We start from the raw sequence: 18,411 nt of genomic DNA, 5'->3' as shown, positions 1-18,411 counted from the left end.
GGTTCAATTTTCCGAAGGTCTTGGGTTCGAGTCTCGGTACCGGTACTTTTTTTTGATAGATGAACTTTTTTGGAAAATGAACCATGAGTAAAGTACTCTCGGTAATTTCCGGATTTATCCTCTCCGTCCGCACACAGTACCATTTTACTACCGAATCGTGCTCTTTATCCTCTCGTATGCCGATGCCCAGTTTTGGGTGTAGCATTACACTCAAAATGTGAGGAAGGCACCAACCACCTTATGGTGGATTAAGTAACGTTTTTATTCAAATGTTGACACCTTGGCCAGTTATTTAAATTTTTAGCTTTTTTATTTTTTTGCCCCCCCCCCCCCCCTTGACTTTGATCAGAGTCGAGGAACATAAACTTAAATACATAAATTCTCGTATGTTTGGCAGGTTAAGCATTCGTTCCTAATTCCATCCAATTTGCTGATTTTCACTATTTCAACAACTAATTTTGCAAAACTTTTGATAGAAACTTGCTTGCTCACTTCTTATTGAGCTATTTATCACTCGATTTCAGTTGAAAACGCTTTTAATTAGCTTTGATTGAATGTCAAAGTTTTGACCTGCCAACATTAGAGGCACGCTGGAATTAGATGCTGTTCCCCTAGTTATTGTTTAAATTTTATTACAATCGGTTACGTGGTGTTCTGTTTTCTTTTCGTTTATATACGTTGATCGTAATAATTTATTCCAATATTCGATTAAAAAAAACTTTTAAATAATCAATTAACTATCTTTCCGCAGCCGGCTGCCTAAGATTTAAAATCCAACCAAAAACAATGGCACTGCCACTTGTGAATCCTGACCTCATACCCATCTACTAACCCCCTCAAAACTCATGTGATACTTTGTCGGAGATGCAGTCGATTGGGCGGTCTCTATCACTCAAGTATCGGACTAACATTCCCATCCACTTCCCCGTGACCCTACCACTGGTCGTGGCCGGCGCCGGTATTGATCAGCATGATAAATGGTGGTTTAGGGGTAAGCGTGGTTGCCTCTCACCCAGTCGGCTTGGGTTTGATCCCAGACGGTCCCGGTTGCATTTTTCGAGACGAGATTTGTCTGACCACCCTAGTAACATTTTTAAACTTACAGGTTTTATCAGAGTTCTGGAAACCCTCATACGGCCTAAATAGGCTTTTATGACCTACTTAAAACCTAAAATGTTACTAGGGCACGCCTTCCGTCGGATGGGGAAGTAAATGTTGGCCCGGTCTAACCTAGAGGGTTAGGTCGTTAGCTCAATCCAGGTGTAGGAGTCGTCTCTCTGGGTCCTGCCTCGGTGGAGTCGCTGGTAGGCAGTTGGATTAACAATCCAAAGGTCGTCAGTTCGAATCCCGGGGTGGATGGAGGCTTAGGTGTAAAAAGAGATTTGCAATTGCCTCAACAATCAAGCCTTCGGACACCTAGTTTCGAGTAGGAATCTCGCAATCGAGAACGCCAAGGCAATGCTGTAGAGCAGCGATTCTCAACCTTCTTCTAGGCTGGTACCCCCTACCATGTAAATCAAGTAGGCCCGGTACCCCCGTTGAGAATCGCTGCTATAGAGCGAATAATTTGATTTTAATTTTTTTTATAGGGGCCTTTGAGAAGTTGCGAAGCGAGGAAAGATAGCTCCCACTCATCTTCCACGGCTCGTGGATGTACCTTCTGGAGGTCCTGGTCAATAACGGAGTAGCAACTGCGGGTGGGCACCTATGCTTATGCTTATGATTATCAAGTTTTACTTGAAAAGCTTCTAAGTATTATTCATTAAAACCTTATCACTTTTCTGTAACAATACGGCAATCTAAGATTGGTTTATTAGTTTCGGAGATTTAATCCTTGCGATTTTTTTAAATCGATGAAAAATGTATTTGATTTTCTGAGACCACCTAAATCACCATATAAAAATTTTCAGCCAATTTCCCGGGAATTTCCGGGAAATTTTAAATTTATTGAAAGTTGTTATGATCTTGGTTTTAATTAATTTTAGGCAACAAAATTGTATAGGACATCAACATCAATGGTTTAAATTAGTGTGAAGATCAATTAACAGCTTGACTGCATGTCAACTACAAGAAAATGTATTTTGGTATTTTTTGATGAGAAATTTTAAATTTGCCTCTGTGACCAGTTTATTGAAATGGGAAAAAACATACATGCAGAAATCATGTTTTTCATGACAAATACTGGTTTCAGCTCTTAAACAAATCGTAAAGCTTTTTAGTGTTGGTTTTACTTCAAACAACCTAATGTTTTCAAATATTTGAAGCAAGCTTTGAATATATTTTTGCATTTTTTGAGAACAAACAATAGATAGTAATTTTTCAATGATTTTTTTGTATTATTATGCAACATGATTTGAATTTTACGATAAATTAACATCATTCCACAAAAAGTCTTCTATTTTTTCACATTTAACACTCTAACACCTGTAGTTGCACCAGTGCTTCATAATTCTTTTACTTCAAATTGTAATTTCTTTAGTACTAATTAATTAATTATTTCTTTTTTTCAAAATTCGATTTTCATCTCATTTGATCATGGTAAACAAAAACGTAAAAAAAATCTCAATTTTAATTTGGAGGTAAGAAGTTAATATTGTTTTAATGAAATAACATCAATCTGTTAAAAGCTTATTTAATTGTAATAATTTAATACTCATTAAGCGAGATCTATTCCCAGGTGCTTAAAAAATTACTACTATTAAAAAATAATTCTGATATCATAATTTCTGATAATCTGATTATTTATATATAAACCAAACAATACATTTAATTGAACAAAATCATGTTGAGTTTGTTCATTTATTATTTTTTCAGAGCAATTTCAAAAAATAAATTCAAAAATTTAGGAAACTGTATACTTCCGCTTGAATTTCGGAAATTCCCGGGAAATTTGTAAATTTCCCGGGAAACGGGAAATATTATTTTTCGGGAAATCCCGGGAATTCCCAGGATTTTTTTTCCCGGGACGGGAAATTGGACGCTCTACTTGTTGCCTTCTTGATGCCACTGAAGGTATTTTTGATTTTAATCAATTGTGCTTCAAAATTTATATAATTTTGTGGCACAGTCATTGACGTCCTAGTTGGCAATCATTGTTTAATGACGATTTCCATAACTTTACAAGGAATGGGATAATCATAACCAAAAGGAATCAGCATGTGTAGAGCACTATTCTAAACAACTTGTTGAAGGAATTTTGTCAAAATATTGAAAGCGACGCAAGATTTATATCTTTGAGTGAAAAATCATGACAATGATGGAAGTCTTCACGTTAAGATTATGTACGATTAAAAATATTCTTTTGGTAAAAATTGCGTTTTCAATTTCATTTGGAAAACAGATCATTTATAATACCTTGCTTTCATCATAATATTTTTTTTATCACTTTCTTTTGTGCTGACGTTATAAATAAACAAAGTCGATATTATAAATTGAAAGAAGTTATATTCTTTAGTAAGAAATGCTCTATCTCACTCCTGGTGATATTAAATCGGGTTTTGTTTATCGGGTATACAATACGAATATTTTTTTTTACACTATTTAAAAATATGTATGCTGAAAGGATTTGAATGCACAAAAACTTTGTTAAATAAGATCTTTTTACTTTTAGCTGCATTTTTTTTAGTATAGATTTTACAAAAGTCTTTACCTTCCTGAATCTCCCCTGCAAAGTTCCGAAAGCGCGCGTGTGCCTCTCCGCAAATCCCCCGGGATCTGCCGCATTGTGGCCAAACGGCGCGCGCTCGCTTCCCAGTCCGGAGAATTCCCACGTGAGTTATGTATGCCGGTTGTTCCACCGGCCCCGATTGATATCCCCGAGAACCAGCAAAACCGTTTATGGCTTCATAATAAATATCCGTGAACTCGTCAGGTTCCTCCACAGCCACACAGCAAAACCTGTTGCGCCCACTTGAGGGTGCCCCTGCTCTGGTCCGTTTTTCACCTGTTGCAGGTCGTTTGTCCAACGTGGTGGCGGTCGGTGCATTACCTGATGGTTCTCCGCAAACTGACTATTACGGATCATAAATATCACACAGTTTTAATTAACTCGTTACAGTGCCAGTCCGGTAATCGATCATTTTTTCCCTCCGTGTGCTGCTGCTAAACGCTAATGTGGTTTGTTTAGCATCACGAGAGGAGAAGAATCTACGCGCGCAAGCAGGGTTTTCCATTCATCAGAGCCACATAATGCTGGCTATCCGGGTTAATTTATCGTCCCGCGATCGCATTACTTTGGTGCAATTTAGTACTGGCACTGGCCAATTTACCAGCGAGATGATTGATATTGCACCGGAGAAGGATGTTGTAAATTTACGGTTTTGTGTTTTTTTTTTTCAGATTTCTCGGAATTGATCAATCATAGAATCTTAATCTAATTGATTTTGTAACGAGGTTTTCTATTAAATGCAAAGCATTGTTGTAATTTTGGCTATGAAAGCCATAACAAATAAAGAATAATGTTTCAACCCAACACCCAATTATCAATTTCATAACCTAAGTGACGCGATAGAAACAAGGGCGTCTATGCGAAGTATGTTGGGGTGGGAAGGATGGAATCCAAAGTTGAACCAATAGCCAAAAATAACATTGATTTCACGAGTGAAAACGAGAATTTTGTGCCTGAATTATGATTTATTCTTACCTTTCCTCGTTGATCTCAACAAATCCCTTTAAATCATCGGAAACAAATATAGAATAAACAAAAATCGGTGAAGGCAATTTCGGCTGTTTTATTTAAAATGACAAACAATGATATTTTATAAATATGACATTTTTATTTAAAATAATTTCCTTATTCACAAATTCACGAACAATGACAAAAATAAATAAATAAAATACTGTTGGTAAATAAATATTACAAAGGAATCATAGTTTGAGGGGAAAAAACAAAATGCACGTTTCACGTGACACTTTTCCGCTCTTTTTGAAATTTTCAATCAAGAAATGCCAAACAAAAACAAGTTATTGCAGTCTGTTCGATTGCACATTGAAATGTTAATTAATTACATAAAACGAAAACTCTTATTTACACGCGTGCCTCTTCTTCTGCAAGGAATTTGTAGGTCCCTTAATCGCTAAGCTGTATTCTAAGGATATTCTACTGAACCGCAATACTGATACTGGATTTCATGGAATGGCATTTTCTGTTTGTTTTTCATTTTCGGAATCAATGAGATCGTTTGTACTCGCGAAGTTCGCCGGAACTTCCCTGCTGCTGCGGGTGTAAATGCTGCTCTTCCGGAGGTTTTCGGTCACCGGACGAGGACGAGGAGGCGCCGCTGCTGTCCAGCGCGAGAAGGCGATGGTCCGAGGGCCACGGTGGAGGTGGAATCTGCATGGGGACTGGCATGGGCAGGGACATTGCCGGGACGGGCAGGCCGTCCTGGGTGCAGGGAAGCGGGCCGGAGAACGCGGACGAGCCGGCAAAGCTGCAGTCGCTCATGATGGGCACGAACTGTTCGGGCATCCAGTCGAAGGAAAAGGTGGTGGGGACACCGCTGGTTAGGTAGTGGGGAGGGGCGCTTGTTGGGGTGGGCGGGGTCGTGGTCATGTACGGACTCAGCTCCTGGTGGGTGATGTCGGGGACCTTTTGGACGGTGGTGTCCGACCAGGGCGGGCTGGGGTTCCACTGGTCTATGAAGTCCGTGGGTTCCGCGGCGGTAATGGTGGCGGAAGGAGGGCCTTTGAGGAGTTGGCGATTGCTGCGCGTGTGCAGCGAGGTAGACAGCGTCATGGTCTGGACGGAACCGCCGGAGATGGGTTGGATGGGGATGCCGCTGTGGGCGCCAACGCCACCGTCCGGGTGTTCCGGATGGTTGACGGATGCGTGCCCCGGCGGGTGCAACTCGGTTATTGAACTCTCCGGCGAGTCCTGTCCGTTTTCGGGAATGTACAGCGGTTCCAGCCGATTAATTGCACGCTTCTTCACCGGTGGCGTCCCGTTCCGATCCGGTTGTACGCTTTGGCTACTGCCGGTACTCTCGCACCGAATTTGCCCACTGTAGTCCACCGGTTGACCCGGATCGAGCTTGTACGCGTACGGCCTGTAATGCTCCCCCCCAACTCCAGCCGTCAACCCATGGTGAAAGTGCCCGGAAGTCCCGTTGTGGTGACCTCCACCGCCACCACCTGCTTGCCCCACCGGCGAGTGATACCCGTAGGAAACATGGTGCGGCGGAGCAATGTACCCGTGATGACCCGCGGCACCGACGCCAACGCCGGCCGCCGAAATCGGCGAGTGATGGCCGCCCCCTTCGCCGTGGTAGTACGAAGTGCTCGCCGGAATCCGGGTGGCGCCCTCGAACGGAATCCCAAACTGCATCTTGGACTGTACCGTGTAGTAGTGGTACAGCCACGAGTTGGACAGCATCACCGAGGCTTCGCGATCGCTGCGAAGAGAGAGAGAGACGAGAGAGCAGCTTGTTAGTTTTGGCGCGCACAAAATTACCCGCATTGCGCGGATTTGAGGGGAAAAATTATGTTTCTGTCAGGTCGCGCTACCAGCACGTGATTGGAGTTGGTCGTGATTGGGAGTCTTTCGACACGGAGTCTTGTGTCGTACACCTGGTAGTCATTTTGAGCAGTGTCTCAGCAGCAGCAACCGCCTTGGTGGAATTTAATTGGCTTATTCATTTCCCATTGATAGATAAATCTATCTACTTATCGGACAACAGGTTGATTCCCGGCAGGGGGGTCCGGTCCACCTGCTGCATAGGTTAGGTGACCGACGCGGCCCGGGTTTTTTTCGCTTTCGCAATAGGAGCGCGCCCTGAAGGTGCAAACAAATGACCGCCATTTCCAAACTCCCCAGTCTGGGATAGCTGTAATTTTGCGCATTAGGGGCAGGGGTGCCAAATGAAATGAATGTTGAAAGACTGAAGTCAGGCTAGTTCAATTTAATGAATTTTGGTATGGGGGTATGGGTCATAACACAGCAATAAAGTTGTGGACTTTTAACTCGGTACAGTAGTTGTTCGGTAACTGGGCGCTCGATAACTGGACCGTAGCCCAGATAAAAAGCAGACAAACGTCAAAAAACCAAAACAAACCAAAATGACCGAGGGGTTAATGGATGCAAAAAAAGTTTTCAATAAATACAAAAAACTTTTTCAAACATTTATTTAATTTCAAGTCACAGTTCAAGAAAGCAAGCATTGTAAATTAATTGGAGTAACTTTTATTTTTATGTTTCATCAGGAAAATATTATGCATCTGTGGTCCCCTCGTGATTTTTCGTTCAGCCTAGTTAGCGAGTAGCATTCGGTGACTGGGCTACATTCTCAGCCCAGTTACCGAACAAGTACTGTATTTCTTTATAAATATATCTTAGAATTTCTTCCAGGTTAATCAGACTTGGCTAAAGTTACATTGGAGTGGTTGTATCCGTGTCCGTGAGTCTGTGTTTGCAAAAAAGTAATTAGTATGATACTTGAAAGGTAAGGTGTGGAAAAAAGTTGGACTACCCTGTCAAAAAATATGCGTACTCGTGAGAAAACAAAAACTTATTTAAATTGCGGGGGATATTTTTTTTAATTTTAAACATTACCAAGTTTAGGATACGAACATTTTCCATCAGATTCCTCGACTCTCAAAATTGCTATAAATCATATACTTAAAAAAACTTGCTTACTCTTTGCTTTCACAGCTATGCAAAACTCGACTTCAGTTCTTAGCTGTCGTGCTAACTTGTCGCACATGCATTTTTTATTTATACAAAAAATTTTCCTTCCTCATTGTTTGGGAAAACTTTGAAAGGGGTAGGAACAAAAACATAAATAAAAAACTAACTTAATCCACCTATGTGGTTGGAGCCTTCCTCACTTAATACCAACAATGGCTGATATGATGGGATTGTACAAAAATTTCATCTGTTTTTAAGATCCGGAACAAAAAAGGTGCAGTGGTAATCCTACAGGCATAACCATCATGACGAAGAACTTCGGACACAAAAGTAAATGAAATTTTTATAGTTTTTTAATATTTACGTTTCTTTGCCACAAAATCAATCACGAAATAGTTATTTCGTAAGATCTATTATTTTTGCTCAAAGATGGTCTCATGGTATTTTGACGTTTGATAACGTTTAAAACCTTCAAACGCTTCTTCAGCTTATCATAATGGCAAAATTTTCGGGCCAGTTGATATGAAATCATTTCATCAATTCTCTGTTTCGGCACTTTCGGCAATGAACAATTTTCAAGTAATATTTTGCAAACAATAAAATTTATTACAAAGAGTAATTCAGAACCATGTGTTAAAGACACATCACACAAACCCTAGAGTTTGATACCCATATTGCCCCAAATCTTATGGTTCCGCAAATGTCCCCTTATCGGAACATCCCCGGGGCCTCCGGCCACTCCAGGTGGTGGCCACTACTGCCAAAATGTCAAATTTTATGTCCAGTATCAAAATCCCTAAAGTTTGATACCCATATTCCCCCAACTCTTATGGTTCCGCAAATGTCCCCTTATCGGAACATCCCCAGGGCCTGCGGCCACTCCAGGTGGTGGCCACTACTGCCAAAATGTCAAATTTCATGTCCAGTACCAAAATCCCTAAAGTTTGATACCCATATTGCCCCAACTCTTATGGTTCCGCAAATGTCCCCCTATCGGAACATCCCCGGGGCCTGCGGCCACTCCAGGTGGTGGCCACTACTGCCAAAATGTCAAATTTCATGTCCAGTATCAAAATACCTAAAGTTTGATACCCATATTGCCCCCACTCTTATGGTTCCGCAAAAGTCCCCTTATCGGAACATCCCTGGGGCCTGCGGCCACTCCAGGTGGTGGCTACTACTGCCAAAATGTCAAATTTCATGTCCAGTATCAAAGTCCCTAAAGTTTGATACCCATATTGCCCCCACTCTTATGGTTCCGCAAATGTCCCCTTATCGGAACATCCCCGGGGCCTGCGGCCACTCCAGGTGGTGGCCACTACTGCCAAAATGTCAAATTTCATGTCCAGTATCAAAATCCCTAAAGTTTGATACCCATATTGCCCCCACTCTTATGGTTCCGCAAATGTCCCCTTATCGGAACATCCCCGGGGCCTGCGGCCACTCCAGGTGGTGGCCACTACTGCCAAAATGTCAAATTTCATGTCCAGTATCAAAATCCCTAAAGTTTGATACCCATATTGCCCCCACTCTTATGGATCCGCAAATGTCCCCTTATCGGAACATCCCCGGGGCCTGCGGCCACTCCAGGTGGTGGCCACTACTGCCAAAATGTCAAATTTCATGTCCAGTATCAAAATCCCTAAAGTTTGATACCCATATTGCCTCAACTCTTATGGTTCCGCAAATGTCCCCTTATCGGAACATCCCCGGGGCCTGCGGCCACTCCAGGTGGTGGCCACTACTGCCAAAATGTCAAATTTCATGTCCAGTATCAAAATCCCTAAAGTTTGATACCCATATTGCCCCCACTCTTATGGTTCCGCAAATGTCCCCTTATCGGAACATCCCCGGGGCCTGCGGCCACTCCAGGTGGTGGCCACTACTGCCAAAATGTCAAATTTCATGTCCAGTATCAAAATCCCTAAAGTTTGATACCCATATTGCCCCCACTCTTATGGTTCCGCAAATGTCCCCTTATCGGAACTCCCCGGGGCCTGCGGCCACTCCAGGTGGTGGCCACTACTGCCAAAATGTCAAATTTCATGTCCAGTATCAAAATCCCTAAAGTTTGATACCCATATTGCCCCCACTCTTATGGTTCCGCAAATGTCCCCTTATCGGAACATCCCCGGGGCCTGCGGCCACTCCAGGTGGTGGCCACTACTGCCAAAATGTCAAATTTCATGTCCAGTATCAAAATCCCTAAAGTTTGATACCCATATTGCCCCCACTCTTATGGTTCCGCAAATGTCCCCTTATCGGAACATCCCCGGGGCCTGCGGCCACTCCAGGTGGTGGCCACTACTGCCAAAATGTCAAATTTCATGTCCAGTATCAAAATCCCTAAAGTTTGATACCCATATTGCCTCAACTCTTATGGTTCCGCAAATGTCCCCTTATCGGAACATCCCCGGGGCCTGCGGCCACTCCAGGTGGCGGCCACTACTGCCAAAATGTCAAATTTCATGTCCAGTATCAAAATCCCTAAAGTTTGATACCCATATTGCCCCCACTCTTATGGTTCCGCAAATGTCCCCTTATCGGAACATCCCCGGGGCCTGCGGCCACTCCAGGTGGTGGCCACTACTGCCAAAATGTCAAATTTCATGTCCAGTATCAAAATCCCTAAAGTTTGATACCCATATTGCCCCCACTCTTATGGTTCCGCAAATGTTATCGGAACATCCCCGGGGCCTGCGGCCACTCCAGGTGGTGGCCACTACTGCCAAAATGTCAAATTTCATGTCCAGTATCAAAATCCCTAAAGTTTGATACCCATATTGCCCCCACTCTTATGGTTCCGCAAATGTCCCCTTATCGGAACATCCCCGGGGCCTGCGGCCACTCCAGGTGGTGGCCACTACTGCCAAAATGTCAAATTTCATGTCCAGTATCAAAATCCCTAAAGTTTGATACCCATATTGCCCCCACTCTTATGGATCCGCAAATGTCCCCTTATCGGAACATCCCCGGGGCCTGCGGCCACTCCAGGTGGTGGCCACTACTGCCAAAATGTCAAATTTCATGTCCAGTATCAAAATCCCTAAAGTTTGATACCCATATTGCCTCAACTCTTATGGTTCCGCAAATGTCCCCTTATCGGAACATCCCCGGGGCCTGCGGCCACTCCAGGTGGTGGCCACTACTGCCAAAATGTCAAATTTCATGTCCAGTATCAAAATCCCTAAAGTTTGATACCCATATTGCCCAACTCTTACGGTCCCGCAAATGTCCCCTTATCGGAACATTCCCGGGGCCTGCGGCCACTCCATGTGGTGGCCACCACTGCCAAAATGTCAAATTTCATGTCCAGTATCAAAATCCCTAAAGTTTGATACCCATATTGCCCCCACTCTTATGGTTCCGCAAATGTCCCCTTATCGGAACATCCCCGGGGCCTGCGGCCACTCCAGGTGGTGGCCACTACTGCCAAAATGTCAAATTTCATGTCCAGTATCAAAATCCCTAAAGTTTGATACCCATATTGCCCCCACTCTTATGGTTCCGCAAATGTCCCCTTATCGGAACATCCCGGGGCCTGCGGCCACTCCATGTGGTGGCCACCACTGCCAAAATGTCAAATTTCATGTCCAGTATCAAAATCCCTAAAGTTTGATACCCATATTGCCCCCACTCTTATGGTTCCGCAAATGTCCCCTTATCGGAACATCCCCGGGGCGTGCGGCCACTCCAGGTGGCGGCCACTACTGCCAAAATGTCAAATTTCATGTCCAGTATCAAAATCCCTAAAGTTTGATACCCATATTGCCTCAACTCTTATGGTTCCGCAAATGTCCCCTTATCGGAACATCCCCGGGGCCTGCGGCCACTCCAGGTGGTGGCCACTACTGCCAAAATGTCAAATTTCATGTCCAGTATCAAAATCCCTAAAGTTTGATACCCATATTGCCCCCACTCTTATGGTTCCGCAAATGTCCCCTTATCGGAACACCCCGGGGCCTGCGGCCACTCCAGGTGGTGGCCACTACTGCCAAAATGTCAAATTTCATGTCCAGTATCAAAATCCCTAAAGTTTGATACCCATATTGCCCCCACTCTTATGGTTCCGCAAATGTCCCCTTATCGGAACATCCCCGGGGCCTGCGGCCACTCCATGTGGTGGCCACCACTGCCAAAATGTCAAATTTCATGTCCAGTATCAAAATCCCTAAAGTTTGATACCCATATTGCCCCCACTCTTATGGTTCCGCAAATGTCCCCTTATCGGAACATCCCCGGGGCCTGCGGCCACTCCAGGTGGTGGCCACTACTGCCAAAATGTCAAATTTCATGTCCAGTATCAAAATCCCTAAAGTTTGATACCCATATTGCCCCCACTCTTATGGTTCCGCAAATGTTATCGGAACATCCCCGGGGCCTGCGGCCACTCCAGGTGGTGGCCACTACTGCCAAAATGTCAAATTTCATGTCCAGTATCAAAATCCCTAAAGTTTGATACCCATATTGCCCCCACTCTTATGGTTCCGCAAATGTCCCCTTATCGGAACATCCCCGGGGCCTGCGGCCACTCCAGGTGGTGGCCACTACTGCCAAAATGTCAAATTTCATGTCCAGTATCAAAATCCCTAAAGTTTGATACCCATATTGCCCCAACTCTTATGGTTCCGCAAATGTTATCGGAACATCCCCGGGGCCTGCGGCCACTCCAGGTGGTGGCCACTACTGCCAAAATGTCAAATTTCATGTCCAGTATCAAAATACCTAAAGTTTGATACCCATATTGCCCCCACTCTTATGGTTCCGCAAATGTCCCCTTATCGGAACATCCCCGGGGCCTGCGGCCACTCCAGGTGGTGGCCACTACTGCCAAAATGTCAAATTTCATGTCCAGTATCAAAATCCCTAAAGTTTGATACCCATATTGCCTCAACTCTTATGGTTCCGCAAATGTCCCCTTATCGGAACATCCCCGGGGCCTGCGGCCACTCCAGGTGGTGGCCACTACTGCCAAAATGTCAAATTTCATGTCCAGTATCAAAATCCCTAAAGTTTGATACCCATATTGCCCAAACTCTTATGGTTCCGCAAATGTCCCCCTATCGGAACATCCCCGGGGCCTGCGGCCACTCCAGGTGGTGGCCACTACTGCCAAAATGTCAAATTTCATGTCCAGTATCAAAATCCCTAAAGTTTGATACCCATATTGCCCCCACTCTTATGGTTCCGCAAATGTCCCCTTATCGGAACATCCCCGGGGCCTGCGGCCACTCCAGGTGGTGGCCACTACTGCCAAAATGTCAAATTTCATGTCCAGTATCAAAATCCCTAAAGTTTGATACCCATATTGCCCCCACTCTTATGGATCCGCAAATGTCCCCTTATCGGAACATCCCCGGGGCCTGCGGCCACTCCAGGTGGTGGCCACTACTGCCAAAATGTCAAATTTCATGTCCAGTATCAAAATCCCTAAAGTTTGATACCCATATTGCCCCCACTCTTATGGTTCCGCAAATGTCCCCTTATCGGAACATCCCCGGGGCCTGCGGCCACTCCAGGTGGTGGCCACTACTGCCAAAATGTCAAATTTCATGTCCAGTATCAAAATCCCTAAAGTTTGATACCCATATTGCCCCAACTCTTATGGTTCCGCAAATGTTATCGGAACATCCCCGGGGCCTGCGGCCACTCCAGGTGGTGGCCACTACTGCCAAAATGTCAAATTTCATGTCCAGTATCAAAATACCTAAAGTTTGATACCCATATTGCCCCCACTCTTATGGTTCCGCAAATGTCCCCTTATCGGAACATCCCCGGGGCCTGCGGCCACTCCAGGTGGTGGCCACTACTGCCAAAATGTCAAATTTCATGTCCAGTATCAAAATCTCTAAAGTTTGATACCCATATTGCCCCCACTCTTATGGTTCCTCAAATGTCCCCTTATCGGAACATCCCCGGGGCCTGCGGCCACTCCAGGTGGTGGCCACTACTGCCAAAATGTCAAATTTCATGTCCAGTATCAAAATCCCTAAAGTTTGATACCCATATTGCCCAAACTCTTATGGTTCCGCAAATGTCCCCCTATCGGAACATCCCCGGGGCCTCCGGCCACTCCAGGTGGTGGCCACTACTGCCAAAATGTCAAATTTCATGTCCAGTATCAAAATCCCTAAAGTTTGATACCCATATTGCCCAAACTCTTATGGTTCCGCAAATGTCCCCCTATCGGAACATCCCCGGGGCCTGCGGCCACTCCAGGTGGTGGCCACTACTGCCAAAATGTCAAATTTCATGTCCAGTATCAAAATCCCTAAAGTTTGATACCCATATTGCCTCAACTCTTATGGTTCCGCAAATGTCCCCTTATCGGAACATCCCCGGGGCCTGCGGCCACTCCAGGTGGTGGCCACTACTGCCAAAATGTCAAATTTCATGTCCAGTATCAAAATCCCTAAAGTTTGATACCCATATTGCCCAAACTCTTATGGTTCCGCAAATGTCCCCCTATCGGAACATCCCCGGGGCCTGCGGCCACTCCAGGTGGTGGCCACTACTGCCAAAATGTCAAATTTCATGTCCAGTATCAAAATCCCTAAAGTTTGATACCCATATTGCCTCAACTCTTATGGTTCCGCAAATGTCCCCTTATCGGAACATCCCCGGGGCCTGCGGCCACTCCAGGTGGTGGCCACTACTGCCAAAATGTCAAATTTCATGTCCAGTATCAAAATCCCTAAAGTTTGATACCCATATTGCCCCCACTCTTATGGTTCCGCAAATGTCCCCTTATCGGAACATCCCCGGGGCCTGCGGCCACTCCAGGTGGTGGCCACTACTGCCAAAATGTCAAATTTCATGTCCAGTATCAAAATCCCTAAAGTTTGATACCCATATTGCCCCAACTCTTATGGTTCCGCCAATGGCCCCTTATCGGAACATCCCCGGGGCCTCCGGCCACTCCAGGTGGTGACCACTACTGCCAAAATGTCAAATTTCATGTCCAGTATCAAAATCCCTAAAGTTTGATACCCATATTGCCCCAACTCTTATGGTTCCGCAAATGTCCCCTTATCGGAACATCCCCGGGGCCTGCGGCCACTCCAGGTGGTGGCCACTACTGCCAAAATGTCAAATTTCATGTCCAGTATCAAAATCTCTAAAGTTTGATACCCATATTGCCCCCACTCTTATGGTTCCTCAAATGTCCCCTTATCGGAACATCCCCGGGGCCTGCGGCCACTCCAGGTGGTGGCCACTACTGCCAAAATGTCAAATTTCATGTCCAGTATCAAAATCCCTAAAGTTTGATACCCATATTGCCCCAACTCTTATGGTTCCGCAAATGTCCCCCTATCGGAACATCCCCGGGGCCTCCGGCCACTCCAGATGGTGGCCACTACTGCCAAAATGTCAAATTTCATGTCCAGTATCAAAATCCCTAAAGTTTGATACCCATATTGCCTCAACTCTTATGGTTCCGCAAATGTCCCCTTATCGGAACATCCCCGGGGCCTGCGGCCACTCCAGGTGGTGGCCACTACTGCCAAAATGTCAAATTTCATGTCCAGTATCAAAATCCCTAAAGTTTGATACCCATATTGCCCCAACTCTTATGGTTCCGCAAATGTCCCCCTATCGGAACATCCCCGGGGCCTCCGGCCACTCCAGATGGTGGCCACTACTGCCAAAATGTCAAATTTCATGTCCAGTATCAAAATCCCTAAAGTTTGATACCCATATTGCCTCAACTCTTATGGTTCCGCAAATGTCCCCTTATCGGAACATCCCCGGGGCCTGCGGCCACTCCAGGTGGTGGCCACTACTGCCGAACTGTCAAATTTGTCAAAGAGAGATCAGCTTTCTGTGTAGCTGTGGATTCCGTCACCCCTCGCGTCCTTCCTCGGTTCCGTGCCTCCATGGCAAACACGATGCACGAAATCCGGCCGCTTCCTCAACCCGGATGGTAAGAACAGGTTTGATAAAGGATCATGAGCAGCAGCTACCTCGAGCTGTGAAATCCGTCACCGGTTTGGGGGAGCGGGGTGAAGGCAGCTCGCCGAGCTGTGAAATCCGTCACCCCGCGCGTCCTTCCTTGGTTCCGTCCCGCAAAATCTCCATAGCAACGTCGTCCGATCGTGGATTCTTCGTGGCTGGTTTCCTCCTCGGTCCAGCATCAGCAGCAGCAGGAGCTCCTTCCAGGTCGGCGTCCAAAATTGATTTGCCTTGATTTTGGATCGGCACCTCCTTTTATATCAAATCGTTTTGGCGTTTGGCGAAGCAGCAGCACAAAAGGAAAAAATCGCCAAATTGTGTCAAGGCCAAACGCAGGGCAAAGCATTGGGGGCGGAGTCAAGAGAGAGAGTGTGCGCGTGTGTGTGTTGTGTGCGTGCTTGCTTGCTGTGTGGAAGCAGTTTTATTAATTTAAACTCAGTTTTTAAGTGCTTTAACTAAATTTCATGGCCATTAATTAGGTATAGTAAGAATGCGTGAAATCTCCCCTTTCGTTTGGTGGGTACCACTTTTACGTGTGTTGAACAGGAGCTGAGATATTAATGTTACAAATCTTGCAGTCGCGTTTATTTTCTTTTCGTTACATTTCGCTCCGCGAAATTTTGGATTGCTACCCTGTATAGAGCCCTAAGACGAAGTTCTTCGTCAAAAGTACATAAATATCACTTAAGTGGCCATATCTCGAGACAGGGTTGCCAGATCTTCAATGTTTTAGGCTCGTTGGAAAGATCTTCTGATAACCTAACCAACGATGGGTCGGATGGTGGATCCGGACATAGTTTACATACATTTAAGTGAGATCCGGCATCCAAAAAGTACATCAATATCACTTAAGTCGGGATATCTCGAGACAGGGTTGCCAGATCTTCAATGTTTTGAACTCGTTGGAAAGGTTTTTTAATAACCTAACCAACGATGGGTCGGATGGTGGATCCGGACATAGTTTACATACATTTAAGTGAGATCCGGCTTCCAAAAAGTACATCAATATCACTAAAGTGGGAATATCTCGAGACAGGGTTGCCAGATCTTCAATGTTTTAGGCTCGTTGGAAAGGTCTTCTGATAACCTAACCAACGATGGGTCGGGTGGTGGACCCGGACATAGTTTACATACATTTAAGTGAGATCCGGATATATGTGAAAACACATTTTTATACATAACTTTTGAACTACTTATCGAAACTTCAATCTGTATAAAACTCGATCTATGGGACCCTAAACCAAGTCAAATGCAACAGGTTCGGGTCAAATCGGTTAAGCCAATGCCGAGAAACATGAGCTAGTTTGTTGGTCACATACATACATACACACACACATACACACACACATACACACACACATACACACACACACACATACACACACACATACACACAGACATTTGTTCAGTTTTCGATTCTGAGTCGATATGTATACATGAAGGTGGGTCTACGACGTTTTTATGCAAAGTTCATTTTTAGAGCAGGATTATAGCCTTACCTCAGTGAGGAAGGCAAAATGTAATGGAGTAGTCCAAAAATCTAAAGAAACTTTATCGAGAGAATTATACAACTTATAACGTCATGATTCGAATTCCCGGACGCTTCGAAACCCGGACACTTCAACTTGTTTTATCAATTATTTGGATATAAGTTCGCATTATGAATGTCAAAACTGTGTTATTTGATGAATTCTAACATCAGCTTTCATTTAAAGTTTGTTTGAACGCTGTAGTTAATGCCAAAACAATTAAATAAAATAAAATTATAAGTTTACCAAAAATGCGAAATATTTCAACGGAAATATTTCATAGGCGTCCGAAGCACCGGGAAGGCAAAGCAGAAATTTATGTTTTTGATTTCCTTAAATTCTAGCAAATTTTTATATAAACTATCGATTGTTTTGATGTTAACAGCTTATTTGAGACCTAAAGAATGCCATTCACTAACATTTCAGTCAAAATTAGTGCGATTCATAAGCAAATTCGAGTGTCTGGAATTCGAAGCAAAAGTGTCCGGATTTCGAATCAGCTTTTGACAGTGTCCGGGATTCGAAGCACAACAAGTCATTTTAATTTTCAAATTGTGATGAAAAATTGTTAGAAAAGATATATTTTACATGCATTCTCTTAAAACTGACTGTTTATACTTAATCCTGATGATATTTCTACATTTCCAACTTATTACATGATTTTTTGCCAGCTATAACAAAAATAATATGGTACTAAGTGTCCGGATTTCGAATCATGACGTTATTGGCCATGGGAAGCACCCACAAATTTTCGAGAGCCTTGTTAAAATGCCTAAATAAAATGATTTAAGGTTTATTTTCAGATTTATTTTCAAAGCAAGTTCAAAAACACCAAATTGTTTGAATTTGTTTGAAAATCTTTCTTCTCAATCTTCTCGGATGTTTTTTCATTGTTTCGGATATTTTATTTTTCAGCTTTGATTTGTGTTTATCTGATCTTTGATATAGAAACTCTGCGAAATTTCTGAAAAAAGTTTCGACTAACATTGAAAAAAGATTTTTAATCGCAACATTTCGTAATTAACGCTTCAAATTTGGTGTTTTTGAATTTGCTTTGAAAATAAATCTGAAAATAAACCTTATATCATTTTATTTACATTACACTACACTACAAATTAGATATTATTTTATTGAAATATCCAGTGCTGAAAATGTTAGGGGTCATGACGCGAAAATCGGGTACGCTGACACGAATTTTTCATCTTCATTCACCAAATCACAAAACCGTGACATAAACAAACCCGACTCAGTCGTAAGTGCCCTAGCTCACTAAGCAGCTGAACTGTGTGGCAGTCAGCTATGCCAGAT

General features: G+C 44.0%; 1 protein-coding gene across 2 annotated transcripts in view; it reads right to left on the bottom strand.

Annotated features, from left to right (window-relative positions):
- Positions 1–4,755: 4,755 nt before the first annotated feature.
- Positions 4,756–18,411, bottom strand: part of LOC120420950 (uncharacterized) — a 107,828-nt gene continuing 94,172 nt past the window's right edge. For both annotated transcript variants that reach the window (XM_039584085.2, XM_052710323.1), the window contains one exon: positions 4,756–6,389. In XM_039584085.2, coding sequence (XP_039440019.1) covers positions 5,168–6,389 — 1,222 coding nt within the window. In that variant the 3' untranslated portion in view covers positions 4,756–5,167. The remainder of the gene's footprint in view (positions 6,390–18,411) is intronic.

Source organism: Culex pipiens, chromosome 3 (genome assembly GCF_016801865.2).
Source record: "Culex pipiens pallens isolate TS chromosome 3, TS_CPP_V2, whole genome shotgun sequence".
In the NCBI taxonomy this organism is placed as follows: Eukaryota; Metazoa; Arthropoda; class Insecta; order Diptera; family Culicidae; genus Culex; species Culex pipiens.
The sequence above is the reverse complement of the archived record's forward strand: the minus strand, read 5'-3'. Positions and strand labels throughout refer to the sequence as shown.